Raw genomic sequence first — 15,441 nt, 5'->3', positions numbered from 1 at the left:
TGTGTCACATTTGGAAATGAATGGGTTTTCTCACTAAGTATAGAAATAACTTGAGAATTAATTTAAGTTTTTCGAATTATTATTTAATCAAATAATTAGAGTTAAAAAATGGAATTAAATTAATTGGTCACCGTGAATCTGTTGAATATGAAAATTAAATATATTTTCTCATATATTCTTTTATGGTAAAGTTTATATGACTTTAAGAAAATTAGAATTGGGTTGAGAAAATCATTTAATTGGAAAATTAATTAATTAAATTAAATTAATTTAGTAAATAGTATTTATTTTGGGAAATAGAAAAACTAGTATTGAATTGAATTAAATTATAAAGCGTTGATTTATAGTTTAGGAAGCATATATAATTGGACCAAATATATGAGAGGCTCAAAATCTCATCATAATACATATGAGGGGCGGCAACCCTAGTATATTTAACTAAGGTGTGCTACCCCCTTCTTCTAATTAAGCTAGAAGACTAATTTTTCTATTAAATGAATATTATTTTTGTTTTATTAATTTAACCAAGACTCTCCTATCTCTACCTATCAATAAATGGTACTAGTAGAGCTACTAACACAAGAGTTTTCAATATTGATATTCTGTCCAAAAATAGTAATAATTTATTTTCTAATTATAACTTTTAGTTTTTGGGAATAACAATTCTACTGGTTTCTATTGTTATTCGTTGAAAGTCGAGAACATCTAGGGTTTGTCTCGCACAAAGCACAAGTATTTTTCGAGAAAAAAATATTGCTCTAAATATCACAAACTAATTTAATTTTCAAAATTTTAACTTTTTGACTCTGATAGAAAATCATTTTTAAACCAATATCTTTTCAATATTTATCAAAGGTTAACTTGTAACTTGAATGCCAAACTCATATACAATCTTTAATCACCTAAACTTGTCTAACAGTGGCTTTCACAAATAACAAGATCTGTGAAAAATAAATGAGACAGCACAGGGCCACGACATAAGATTTTAAAAGATTGACATAGACTCCATTTTCTTAAGGATCATAGGCGAAAGCTTTTTCATGGCAAGAGTGAATAGATAAGGAGATAGAGGAGCTCCTTGTCACAATCCTTTCTAGGTGCAAAATCATCTAGAATCTATCCATTCTATAGAGTAGTAATGTGACTAACCTGCACATAAAACATAATTATATTAATAATTTTTCTAGGCAGCCCAAATTCGAATAAAACATCATTTAAGAAACTCCAATCCACACTACCATATGCCCATGTAACTCAATTTTAAGGATTATTGCACCTTGTTAACCTTGCATCCGCATCATAGAATGAACAAATCTAGAGTAATGAATATGTTATTCGTCATGCTCCTCCCAACTAAAAAACTATTTTGAAAAAGCCCATCGCTCTTTTGTAAAATCAGTCATAATTTATGAACCCGAGTTTTAATAGCACTTTGTATGAAGTATTAAAGAGACCAATTGGTCTGAAGAGAGACTTTTATCTACATTAGTCGTCTTTGGAATAAGCAATAAAAAAACCTTGGCAAGAGTTTTCATCAAAAGTACTCGAAGCAAAATCCTCCAAACAAAACAAAGTATAGAGGTTTTGACGGTAACCAATGTTTTTGGAAGAAGATTTAGTTGTATCCCATCTGGCCCTAGTGCTTTTTAGATCTTTCATGGAGAATAAAGCTGCACTGGCTTCCTCAATATCTATCTGTTAGCAAAATCTCCCTTTCTTCACCTGTAAATATCAGTCTAAATCTATATATTTGTTACAAAGTGGTTGAACAGACACTGCAGTGAAATATTGTTTATAGAATCCCACAACATGAGCATGAATAAGTCTTTGATCCGTGACCCACTCCTCATTTATCCTCAATTCGATAACTCTATTGTGATTTCAACAGACAAGAGTTGTTAAGTGGAAAAATTTTGTATTTCCATCATTTACTAAACAATGATTTGCTCAATCGGTATCCCCTTTATCGAACTGGACTTTTTCTCCATAAAGAATAAGGATTAATTAAAAACATGCAATGTATATTCATGAGCTAAAATGTTTTTAATTGATTACTAAACAATGTTTCTAATTGATTATAATATCAACTTTGATATTCTTAAATTTAATTTAGGGTAAATTATATAAATAGTCATTCGACTATTAGAAACTTTTTTATTAGAAACTTTTTTGTTAGGTAACTTTTAAAAGTTATTAAATAATTATTCATCTTTATCTTTTTATTTTTTTTAAGTCCAAAATCATTAAATACTTAATAATTAGTTGATGTGGCTTTTAAGTTAATGATTTATTTTTTTAACATTTATTTTTAATACACATCATTTCCATGTGATATAATAATTAAAAAGATTATTAATCCAAATCACCCACCCCACCTTGTTCCTCTCCCTCCCCTCTTCTGACTCCCTCTCCCCACCGTCCCCTCTCCTCCCATCGTGCCAGCCATTGCCCGTTCTTCTTATTGATTTTGCTTTGTTGATATCACATATTTAACATCCATGGGAAACATGGCCACCCATACTCAGTTTCATGTTCTTGGTGTTGATGCTAGTCTCATCTTTAACATCTTTTCTTTCTTTCTTTTTTTTTTCCTTAAAGGGTAGGGGTAGAGTTGTTCAGGGAGGTTAAGGTTGGAAAATATAAATGATGAACATGGGTTGATGTGTTTTAATGATGTGTTTACAGTGATTGCAGTAGATTCTAAAGCAAGGCTTTGGAAATTTTGGGATTGAATGATTGTAGGTTACTAGTTGGGTGGAGGATTATGAATGTTGGCACGATTCGGGGGGGGGGGAGCCAGGAGGGGAAGGGGAGAGGGAGGAGGTCAGGTGATTTGGATTAATAATTTTTTATTTATTATATAACATAAAAATGATGTGTATTAAAAGTAAATGTTAAAAAAAATAAGTCAATCAACTGTTATGAATTTAACAGTTTTAGACTTAAAAATTTTAAAAGAAAAATTAAGTGGTCATTTTATAATTTTTTAAAATCAGATGATCTAATAAAAATGTTTTTGATAATTAAGTGACTATTTATGTAATTTATTCTTTAATTTATTGGTTTTTATATTTTAATTTCATAAGAAATTTTAAAACCTAAGAAACAATTTAAAAATAAATAAATATATATCAAGTCTTTTCATTATTTGAGGACCCATTTTGTAGTAATGGTGTATTAATTTTTGGTAAACTATAAAAATAATTATTTATGTTTGTTTAAGTTTACGTTTTGATTATTGATGTTTCATTTAGTACGATACGGTTACTAACGTTATCAAAACTATGTTTAAATTTTTTTTATTTCAACCACAGGTACTCATTGTTTCAATTATGTTAACAAGTTATAGTTTTCTTCTCAGTTATATTTATATTGGAAAAAAAATAAAAAACGTGGGAGAGAGAAAAAAGAAAGGGAAAAAATACATAAGTGACAGGGCCTAAATAAAAAAATTAAAAAATTAAAAAATTAAAAAATTAAATCCATGTCTACGTTTAATGTGCTATGTGTGATTTTCATTACACCTGTAACATGAGATAATGATAAAATTGTAACAATTAAAACATCGAAAACCAAAATGTAAAAGGGTAAACTATCAAAATAGTCATTTTTGTTTGTCTCATGTTACATTTTAGTCACTTATGTTTGAAATGTTACGTTTTAGGCGCTTACGTTATTGTGTTGTAACATTTTAGTCACTGAGCCGTTAATTGCCGTTAACAGTGTAACGGTAAGCTAACGTGGCACATTAAATCATCATTTATAGAAAACATAAAGACTTACGTTAAAAGAAATAGAGAAGGGAGGAAAACAGAGAGAGAAACAGCAAAGAATGGAAAAAAAAAGGAAAACTAAAAGAACATAAACGAAAAAAATTAAATTGCTCAAAATGAAAAAATATAGAGACCAATTGTAAAATTTAACCTAAAAATTTTGTTTAAAATGATGATTTAACGTGCCACGTTAGCTTACCGTTACACTGGTAACAGCTCAGTGACTAAAATTTTACAACACAATAACTTAAGTGACTAAAACGTAACATTTTAAACATAAGTGACTAAAATGTAACCCGAGGCAAACAAAAGTGACTATTTTGATAGTTTATCCAATTTAAAATTAAACAAACAAAAATGAATATTTTCGAGTTTAGGCTATAAAAAACCCGAGAATGCAACACGTTGGGCCTCAGGGATCGGGCCGAACAATCCAAAGTTGGTCCGAATATTAAACGACGGATCTACCGCAACGCAGATATAATGCTCGACCGAGTCGGTACCTTCTTCGCCTTTGAGTTCTCAACGAATCGATCTCCCGAGAGTGAAGAAGATACAGAGTACAAACTAGATCGAGGTAAGCTCCATCTCAGATCTCTAAATTCCGCAACCTCAGTTGGCCATTTAGAGGGTAAAATTGTCAGATCTGATTTTTTTTCCCTTCGATTTCATTGCCTTCTTATGTTTCATACGCTTTTAAATCGGAAATGCTGTATTCAGTCCTTCTGTTGTTTCTCTCGGTGATTCCTCTAGCATTCGCATTTTATTCTGTCAAACACTGCAATTGTGTTATCGGTATTTGAATTTATATGCATGTTGATGTACAGATCTGAGGTGGTCGATCTCTTTGCAGACTTAGAAATACTGATTCGCTTTTTTCTGTTTTCTGATTTACTGTTATATTATAGGTCGTTCCTATCCGTTTCCATTTATTTTGTCCTGATTCCCGCTGCTTATTTGTGATCGCCTTTATCCTAAATTGATTTTCATTGTTTAATAGGTCTTCTGATAAAAGCTTCAAATTGATATTGTCTGGGTAGATTGCTTCTTGGTAACCAAGATGGTACGATCTGTTCTTTATTTTCATTTTTCACTCGTTCTTTTTAGTAGAATTATACCTTTAAATAGATTTCAGTTCTTTTTAAATATATATGTACTAAATAAACTATAAACTCATTTTGGAGAAACTGAAGATATTACGAGGTCCATGTTTTGTTTTCTTGAATGATTTGCTTTTTGCTCCATTGCTATCTGTTAACTTTATCAGTACGAGCATTGCCATTGTTGTTGAAATTCTCTTTTCTATGGTTTTGTCTAAGCTTTTTTTATGTCCAGCATTTTCTGGTAGGCACTGCTGCTAGTGTTGTCTCTTATGCTTTGTTTTCTTGTAATTCATTCCCTCCTTATTAAAGATAATAAAAAGTATAGATAGAAGTACCTCTGATTTTACCTTTTGTTTTTGTAATTTAGGTTGTACTTGCGGCTTCAATTGTAAGCAAGTCTGGAAAAGGTGACTTTCATGTTGGCTCATTGTAGTTGTTTTTCTTGTGCTGTTGTAATTAAGTTGTTGAAGTTCAAAATTCAGTTGTGTTACATGTGCTTTGTTTGTTCTTATTGCAGTGCTTCTCTCCAGGCAGTTTGTGGACATGACTCGCATAAGAATTGAAGGTCTTCTTGCTGCTTTTCCTAAGTTGGTGGGAACAGGAAAGCAACACACATATGTTGAGACTGAGAATGTGCGATATGTTTATCAACCAATAGAAGCTCTTTATTTGCTTCTTGTAACAAACAAACAGAGCAACATTCTTGAAGATTTGGAGACTTTAAGACTGCTCTCCAAGCTGGTATGCTTTAGCTTCTCTTAGATTTCTTTCCTGTCTTATTTAATCTTTGAACATAATAGATTATGTAGAAATAATACATTATGTTATCTTTATTTCTTTGATCTAAATCAAGTAGTTGGAAGTTGACTTGTTTGCGTAGTGGTTCCTTTACCTGTATGTTTTCAGCTTCTCATTCCTTGGCACATTTGTATCTGTTACTTGAGGCATTTGCAGTTTTTAGCCTTTCTGTAATATCCTTGTCTGAGCCAAGTAGAACAGAGCATTTACTTGATTTGTTGTACTTTTTCTAGGTAACTGAGTATTCTTACTCTCTAGATGAGGAGGGTATTGGCAAGACTGCTTTTGAACTGATCTTTGCTTTTGATGAAGTCATTTGTCTTGGGCACAAGGAAAATGTGACTGTCACACAGGTTAAGCAATACTGTGAAATGGAGAGTCATGAAGAGAAGTTGCACAAGCTGGTATTGCAGAGCAAGATTAATGAAACTAAGGATGTCATGAAGCGTAAAGCTAGTGAGATTGACAAGAGCAAGGTTATTGTTTTGCAATGTTCTTGGCTCTTGTGCTAATCAATCTTTTCTGGTATGTATATTAATTTCTGCTGTGTTCTGCAGATTGATAAGAATAGATCTGACAAAGGAGGGTTCATGTCAATGGGTTCTGGAAGAATAGAAACTAGCTTTAGTGAAATGAGTATTTCTAGCAGTGGAAGCGGCTTTGGAAGTGGTTCTGGGTTTGGTGGCATTACCACTGATCTCGATGCCTTCTCTACTAAGCCTAAAGGTTAGTCACAACAGTATGCCACCACATGCCTTGGATTTTGATTTGTTTCTCTGGCTTTTAGCAAATTAGTTGTACTTGCTTTCCTTAAGTCCATAAAAAACCCTAGATGCATCTACTTCTGGACTATGCTTCATATGTTTCAGACGTTTTCTGACCACATGCTCATATTGTTAGGTCGTCAACCTTCAGCTGCAACTGCTCCTCCCAAAGGTTTTGGCATGCAGCTTGGTAAATCACAAAAAACAAACCAGTTCCTGGAATCGCTGAAAGCAGAAGGCGAACTGATAGTTGAAGATCTGCAGCCAAAGGTAGGCCAGTCCAGAGTGGCTGCAGCTCCACCTACGGATCCCATTACTTTGACTGCTGAAGAGAAACTCAACGTTACACTGAAAAGAGATGGTGGAATCAGTAACTTTGATGTTCAGGGGACCTTGTCACTTCAAATTCTTAACCAGGAAGATGGACTCATCCAAGTTCAGGTAACATTCATGTTGTCCTTGCAGAGCAATATACCTTTCTCTTAATGCCTTTACATCTTTGAATTTACTGATTTTATTTCATGCTTTATTTCAGATTGAAACTGGGGGTAATCCTGGAATTCTTTTTAAGACACACCCCAACATGAACAAGGAATTGTTTTCCAATGAGAACATTCTGGGGTTGAAGGACCCTAATAGGCCTTTCCCCACTGGTCCAGCTGGGGATGCAGCTGGTGTTGGTCTTTTGAAGTGGAGAATGCAAAGTGCAGATGAGTCAATGGTGCCATTGTCCAGTGGGTTTCAAATCTAATGCTTGCTTATTCTTGGTATGTAACTGCTATTTTATTCTTCAACGGTTGACTTTTTTTTTCTTTTGTGTTGCAGTCAACTGCTGGCCTTCAGTTTCTGGAAATGAAACTTATGTAAGCATTGAGTATGAAGCTTCAGCCATGTTTGATCTGCGAAACGTTGTGATCTCTGTACCTCTTCCAGCTCTTCGGGAGGCACCAAATGTCAGGCAGATTGATGGTGAATGGAGGTAAATGGAAATGATATGAAGATGGTACTCTGGGTGGAAGCAAAATTGTCATTTTTAAGACCTAATAAACTGGATTCAACTCTACCTAAGCCTGGTGTCTTTAGATTACCCATATCTTAATAATGTGTAACAATCCAACCACGTAGCCTGAAATACTATGATGTTGTGTACTTTGTTTTATTTACATTTTCTTGTTTATCATGTAGGTGTGACTCCAGAAATTCCATCTTAGAATGGTCCATACTTCTGATTGATAACTCTAACCGCAGGTCAGTCCACTTTTTTCAACACCGCAAACTTCAAGTGTTAATATTTTAAATATGGTATTGGTTTATAGTTATTTTCTTTCTACGGAAATATTGGCAGTGGATCTATGGAGTTTGTGGTGCCTCCAGCGGACTCATCAGTGTTCTTCCCAATATCTGTTAGATTTTCAGCCACTAGTTTATACAGTGACCTGAAGGTACGATATGAATTTTATTTTTTATTGTCTATTTTAACTTGTAGTTGGATCTTTCCAGTAATGTATGCCTCTGTTAAATTGCATTCTTAAACCCTGTGATCATGCTCAAGAGAGAAATATTGGTGCAGGTTGTGAACATTATTCCCCTGAGAGGTGGAGCGACTCCCAAGTTCTCGCAGAGGACAAATTTGAGTACAGAGAATTACCAAGTTGTGTGAATGTTAATATCAATATTCCAAGTGTACTAATAATAGGTTGAGACACTTTTTGGTGAACTTTGAGAGCAAGTTCAAGTATTCAAACAACGGCTATTGTTTTTCTGAAAGTTCATAGATCATTGATGTTGTACTTCAATTTTAGGTTCGGTTTGATTTATGAATATATTTTTATTGTCATTTAAAAATATTTTTTTTTAAATTGAAAAATACAATTGTTAAATAGAAATAAAAATATGTTTTTGGTAATAAAAATATGAAAATTGTTAGCTTTCAAATTTTCATAAATTATTTCAATCTTATTTAAATATATTTTCAAGGCATATTTTTGAAGGTTACTTTGTTTTGATACAAAAACATGTTCGAAGTTAAAAATATTTTAAATGAATCTTGCCTCAAGATAAAAGGCCTTTTGTCTTTGAGATAACTAAACAATGAAGCAAATGTTTGCTGGAGCCTTGTCTTGAGATACTAAATAAATTGTCTTCAGACAATTTACCTCGTGTCTTGAGACAAGTCGTTTGTGCATCAAGGTTTCTAGCACTAACGGTCATGTTTGTGTTTTGAGACATTGTTATAAGTTGTATTAAATGCATGAAATAAATGCTCTAATGGTTAGAAACTCACTCCAACAATTCCAAACATCCATAATTCAATGAGGGTATAAATATCATTCAAAAACACTTATATAAAGATACGAGACAAGTGCATAAAGATTAAGAGCTTAAATCCAATTAATTCTCATTATTATTCTTATTTCTTCTTGTACACACTTGCGGGTCTAGTTGTTATTCATTCTTTCAAGTGTTGTAATGTTGTGTGAGAGTGGTTATTGTTATATATCAACCTACTTCTCCTATCTTGCCTTGAGAAAAGATAGAGAATGTAAAGGTTAAACCTTATCCTTAAAAGGTTTGAATCTAGTGAATTTGAAATTTCTTTAGTTAAGGTAGTGGAGGTAGGCAATTGGTGCCAAACATTTATAAAATCTTGTGTCTCTATTCTTTGCCAAGTTTGCTTAATTTTTTTTAAACATCAATTAACTCCCCTTATTAGTGATCATTGATCCTAACAATTGATATTAGAGATAGGTTTCTAATGACAATATTACTACCAAGAGAAAAGATCCACTAGAAGCTAAAAATGGAAGCAAGAAGTCAAGAAATTTGTGTCATGGCATTGGAGCAAAATTATGTCATGTTGGGGCCTCCTTTATTGGACATTAATGAAGTTATTCATGTAACACCCCAATACCTGACTCGATTGTCAGGTACGAGTTATAAGGTGCCACATTTGTTGTCGAAGCAACTACAATCAATAATATACAATCCAATGTCATTATTGTAACAACCCGTTTTTCAGTGGTGTCAAAAACAGTGGTTTTGGTTTAATGATTTACGAGTCAAATATAGTGTAATAATAAAATTTGATTTAATGATTTATGTTAAATGAAAGAATAATTAGGTTTAAGTGGTATGACCCTAAAGTCAAGTGGTTTTAGAAAATGAGGTAATGGGACCTCATTTCTATAAACCAAGCTATAAATATTTTATTAAATATTTACGGAGTGCTATTAAAGTCGTATTAAAATTTAGTTAAGAAATTTTTAACGTTTAGATAGTTAATTAATTAAAAAGGACTAATTTGTAAAAAAATACAAAAGTCAATTATTATTAGTGTTTAAGTGCCCATTTGTATAAATTAAAAAAAATGGATGGTTTAATATGACAAATTAGCCATAGTTGATAATAGTGGACGGTAATGTGGTTGATTTTTTAAGTTATTATTTGAAATGTTTTATTAAATTAATGTTTAAGTATTAAAATAATAAAACAAAAGTAAAAATAGATAAGCATCATCTTGACTTTGTTTCTTCACCGAAATTAGAAGGAAGAAACTCCATTTAAGAAGCTTTTTAAGTTTCGGCCAAACAAAAATCTATGCATGTAAGTGTTATTTTTGTTGGTTTTTCATAATTTTTATATTTTTGAGATTGTTATAGTTTAATCTAGCTAATTTAGGGGTCAATTTATTAAATTGTTAAATGTTTAGAATTCTACCATGGATGAAATTGAAGTGTTCTTGAAATTTTATGATAGATTATTAAACTTTATTGTTAAATGTTAGTATTTTGTTAAATAAATTTTGGTGATTTTAAAGTTTAAGACTTATTTATGAAAATGATAAAATTCAAGGAAAATATTGTAAATTATGGATAAATATGGGTTATTATAAGATTGGGTAAAAATCAGCTAGCATGATTTATGATTAAAAATGATGAAATTGTAAGTTTAGGGTTTAGGGACTAAATTGAAAAAAAGGTAAACTTTGAGTGTAATTTTGTAAATTATTATTATAGGTTATAAGCTAAATCAATTATTTTAAATGTTGGGATGAACTTAATTGAATAAAAATATTTATCTAGATCAAGAAACGACTCAAACGGACACTAATCGCGAGAAAACCAAAATAGAGAATTAGTCGTTGGATAATGTTAGGGCATCGTTTCGATACAAGTAAGTTCGTATGAACTGTAACCGTTTGTATGCTATTTAAATTAAATATTCATTACGTTGATTTGATATAAACGAACTTATATATATACAAATGTATCAATGTTATGATGAATTGACGGATATCGAGTCCCGGTTGAACCTTAGGAATTCTTAGGATACGAATGACATGTCATTAGGGATTTCATGTTTCGGGTGTTGGTCTTAACTGTCCTATCGATGGATGAGGTCCAACATTTGCTGCGAATTCTCTACAGCTCGTGTGAGCAGCATCGTGTAGCTTACATTCCGACTCACAGCTAGCGTGAGCAAGCCCATTTTACAGCTCATGTGAGCATTGATGTAAAGGAATGGTTATGGTTATATGTAAAGGTACACTTCATTTGAGCTTTCCCGAGTATCCGATAAAATTCTAGATGGTTTAACGAGTGAGAAAAGGGAAAATGAAATGGTAATTATGCAATTACAATGAATCATGACATTATGGAAACATTGATGATGTAAAATATTATGATTATACATGGTAAACCACATATCTTATGGTAGATTTCATATATATCATGAACAAGTATACTAACTTGTGAGTTTGATGGTGTTGTATAGGCTTACACTAAGCTTATGGCATTGATTTTGGTTTATACTTATTTTATGAATTATATTATAGAAATGATAAGTTTTGTTCAAAGTTATACAAGCATACTAAGCACTCGTTGCTTACTTAGTTGTTTTCCTTTGTTTTATAGATTTTTGGAAGCTCAACCTATTGGAAGCTCATCGGAGACCTATCACACTATCCAGTAGACAATTCGGTAGTTTTTGAGTTATTTGACTAAGGTTTATAATGACATGTATAGGGTGATTTGTAGTGGTATTATGGTGTATGTGTTAATGGTGTTTTGGCATGTATAAGCTTTGGAAAGCTATGTTTGTTTGGTACACTTTGATGCCTTACCAAGTTATGTGATTTTAGTTACTTTAAAGTGCTTGTTTATAAGATCATCTTGGCATGTTGATGATGGCTTGAAAATGGTTACTTGTAACATGTTTTAGTTCATATTTGAACTAGGTTATTATGTTTGGAAATGACAATATTAACAGTATAGGGTGTTTTATAATTGTGTTTTGATGAATATGTAAATGGTAATTTGGTATGTTTGTGCCATGATGTTTATGTATGGTTGATGGACTTATAAAGCTTGTTTAGGTAAGTCATTTTGGTCACTTTTTGGTAATTGATGTGTATGGCCTTTTGGTACAAGATGTTGGCTTGGAAATGATCATTTATGATATGTTTTAGGAACATAATAAAATTAGGTCTTTATGCATGGAATTAGGTAATGTTAACATGTTTTGGTAGATGGTGTTTTGTTGTAATTGTAGTGCCTTTAAATGACATATTGGTTAGTTGAAATAGGACCTTGAAATAACATTTTGATGTGTGTTGGGTGATGTTTAAGTTCCTTTAAAGTGTACTTAAATATGTTCAAAAGTTCTACATGAAATGATTTTGAGATGGCTTGATTTTAGGTAATTTTGGGTTCACACGGCTGTGTGACCCCTGTTTCCAATTTTTGCAAATTTTTCCTAAACTTCTTGTTTTGTTTCAAATTAGTCTCGAATTACTCTAAGATATTTTTAGGGTCTCGAAGGCTTGATTTAGGGACAGTATGGATGTGAACGAATAGTTTATGATATTATTAATATGTTGAATGTTATGATGTGTAATTGTTTTTGATTGTACGATAATGCTCCGTAGCCCTAATCTGACAACGTAGACGGGTTAGGGGTGTTACAATTATACATTTAAATATAAGTAAAAAATGCTTATTAAATAATACATAATCATGTACAAGTCTTATATGAGCTTATGAAAGCCCTTTTTCTAACCCGGGATCAATAAAGGACCAAATTGCATTTTTTTCAAAGTTCCACGTTGACATCGCGACATAGTGTTTCCTCTTTGCGGCATGACTCTCTAACTTAAGTCCGTCATGACCACGAGGCTACATCGTTAGAATGTGAACCCTAATCTATTTCTCATTGTGACGTCAAGGGTACGTCATCTCGACGTGACAAACTGTTATTTCAAAAATCAGCTTGTTACAAGTTTAAATAACATGAAATCACACATACATACTCATATATAACCAAATCATCAATATAGAAAATAAAATCAAGTTAAAAAAATATTGAAAAGATAATCTCTAATAACATTAACTACCAATTCTAACTTCAACCATTTACACTCTATAAACCAAAAAAAAAAATTCTAACAATTGCATAACCATTAACCTTAGGACTCCAATTCCACCATTTGAGCATATTCAAAACACAATATCTAAACATTGCATAAGATCACAACATGTACAACTCAACCATTTGAAACATTTAGAAAAGTGTCCCTAGGTACATGCCATAAGTCCAAAATGAAACGAACTATACAAACTTTGTTGAGTCGAAAATGACAATTTGGATGTTGACTTCAATTCCTATGGCTTCGAGGATTACAGAACAAATTGTACACTGAGCAATAGGATTAGTGGTACTTTCATGATTCAAGATATTAAAATATAGCATTAGTAACGTGACACAAGTGATACATGCACGTATGGGGTGAAATTTATTAAATTCCATTCACTGAAGCTACCAATTTTCAACCTTGGGAAATTAGCAGACTTGCGATAACTCTTTGGATGGGATCCTGGCATTTCTGGGTTGATGTGTCTTTATGGCATTCGAAGATCTATCTCTTATATTTGAAACATACTTTTAATCACTTGATTTTGAGTTTAGGAGCTCAAGTTATGAATATTTTAGTGAAGTTTATGCTTATTCGTATCATTCCCCCTTTCCACGAAAAGATTCATCCTTGAAGCTTGTATTTGATTAAATCTTGGTTTCATTTGCTTGGCCTTTGACATTGTTGTTGGGCCTTGAGGTAGTGTGAGCTTGTCACATCCATGGGTCTGAAACTGGGCCTTGAGACTCGCATCAACAAGGCATATGAACTCAAAAAGCAAAATTAGTATGATCATATCTACATGAGGATGTGCACATATAAAATGGTAATCTAATTTACTCAATAATACAAAATTTCCTACAAATTCTATTCTTTTGCTACTTACCTTTCACGTACTATTTAGAATTTATATTCAAACAAGCATTTAATACCAATATATGCATGTCAATGGCATTACTTCAACCAAAATTTCATTTTCAATTCATTTCACTTACCTTATACTTACCATTCAATTCATTTTTGGACTCTACCAACTCATTCACCTTCATTTCAGCCTCTAGGGCTCATTTTCACTTATTTTGCATAATAAGATACATACTTTATTCATTATAATTCATATACGAACATATTCAATTCTTTAGCACCATACCAATTCATTTCGTTATAGTTTATCAATCTTATTATTAATGAACCTTATGAACCTAACTCGGAATCGGACTGATACATGGATCGTCCAACCAACACACCGACTGGTACTGAATTGCATTATAAAAAATATCAAAGTAAGGGAAACTAGCATGTAAAGTGCATACTGGCACACAAAGTGCATACTGGCACACAAAGTGCATCCTGGCGCGTTAGCGCATAAACTGGTACACAATCCAATCCTATGGCATCCTAACTATATCCGACTTAGCTTAACTAGTTAATGGGGTACCACTGTTCAATTTCATTTATAATTTAGTTCATATATCATTTCTTGATTATGTTCAAAATTCCAATTCCATTTCATCATCAAATCGCATATATTTCTTGTCCTACAGCATATGTCTACCCAAATTTTATAACACGCATCATATATTTAGAGAAATCATGTTGTTTTCTATTTTATTCATTTTAGTCCTCTATTTTAATATTCGCATTAAACCAAGTCAATACAACTCGTAATATCATCATATACTTAACATGACATCCAATCATTCAATTACCATAAATAGGCAAACAATTAAATCTATCTTGAATCATTAAAGTACAAATCGATGTTTCGTGCGTCAGTAGTTAACGATTTTTGCTTTTCCTTTCCCTTTCGACAGTTTAATGTTGTTGTTAGCTACGAATAATTACAAAACATATCATATAATCAATTTTCAACCAATTCAAAATCAAATACCAAGTAACACAGATTTTGCAATTTATCCAGTTTAGTCCTTAAAATTGGGATAAGCATAACTTTCAATTTAAGGCTTCGTATTAGAATATGATTTCACCAAAAATTATTAGGGACCCTCTATTTTCTATTCCTATCAACATTTCATAATAGTTTTGCATTTTATTTGATTTTTTCCCTAATGTACGTACGTAACAATTAAGATTTACAAATTAATCCTTTTCATAAACTAAGTTTAATTTCTAACAATTTCACTCCAAATCAGCTTGATTTATTAAGCTCTCATGACCTCAAATCCACAAAAATTAATGAAAAATGACTAGAGAATTACTTAAATTCAAGGGTCGAATGCTTCAAGCTTTAAAAATTGTGTTTTTAGTTTCTTTTTTAACCTAGGATGGTGTTATGTATTGAAAGGAATAAGATGGTAAAATACTATGTATGTTTGTGTGATACATATATCGATTGAGATGAAAAGAAATATTAATGATTAAGAAAGTATGTTCTAATTCCTGTTGATGCGTCAAGATCGTAATGAGTTTTTCAAGAGATGATGATTAATATATTGAATCTGTGTAACATCCTAAACCCGGCCTTGACGTAAAGACCAAGTCTAGGATGTCAAATGAACTTGCCACAAACAAATACTCTTAAAACCAAATTGATAGACACGTAGACAAGTTTTTAAACTATTAACCATTCAACA

At 32.0% G+C, this 15,441-nt stretch overlaps 1 protein-coding gene across 3 annotated transcripts; it reads left to right on the top strand.

Moving 5' to 3' along the window:
* Positions 1-4,192: 4,192 nt before the first annotated feature.
* On the top strand, positions 4,193-8,234 carry LOC107913594 (coatomer subunit delta). 3 transcript variants are annotated; one of them, XM_016842228.2, is made up of 12 exons: positions 4,193-4,350; positions 4,774-4,836; positions 5,244-5,283; positions 5,394-5,617; positions 5,908-6,150; positions 6,232-6,400; positions 6,575-6,879; positions 6,974-7,172; positions 7,264-7,417; positions 7,624-7,686; positions 7,784-7,880; positions 8,009-8,234. In XM_016842228.2, exons 2-12 carry the CDS (start codon positions 4,834-4,836, stop codon positions 8,096-8,098), a joined length of 1,587 nt encoding a protein of 528 aa, XP_016697717.1. In that variant the 5' UTR covers positions 4,193-4,350; positions 4,774-4,833; the 3' UTR covers positions 8,099-8,234. The 3 variants fall into 3 exon arrangements, with proteins under 3 accessions (XP_016697717.1, XP_016697719.1, XP_016697718.1); XM_016842230.2 differs by lacking the exon at positions 5,244-5,283 and having other exon boundaries at positions 4,201-4,350; XM_016842229.2 differs by lacking the exon at positions 4,774-4,836 and having other exon boundaries at positions 4,262-4,350.
* The last annotated feature ends 7,207 nt before the right edge of the window (positions 8,235-15,441 follow it).

The sequence above is a fragment of the Gossypium hirsutum genome, chromosome D11, assembly GCF_007990345.1.
Source record: "Gossypium hirsutum isolate 1008001.06 chromosome D11, Gossypium_hirsutum_v2.1, whole genome shotgun sequence".
Classification (NCBI taxonomy): Eukaryota; Viridiplantae; Streptophyta; class Magnoliopsida; order Malvales; family Malvaceae; genus Gossypium; species Gossypium hirsutum.
Note: the sequence above shows the minus strand (reverse complement) of the source record. Positions and strands in the feature narration are given on the sequence as shown.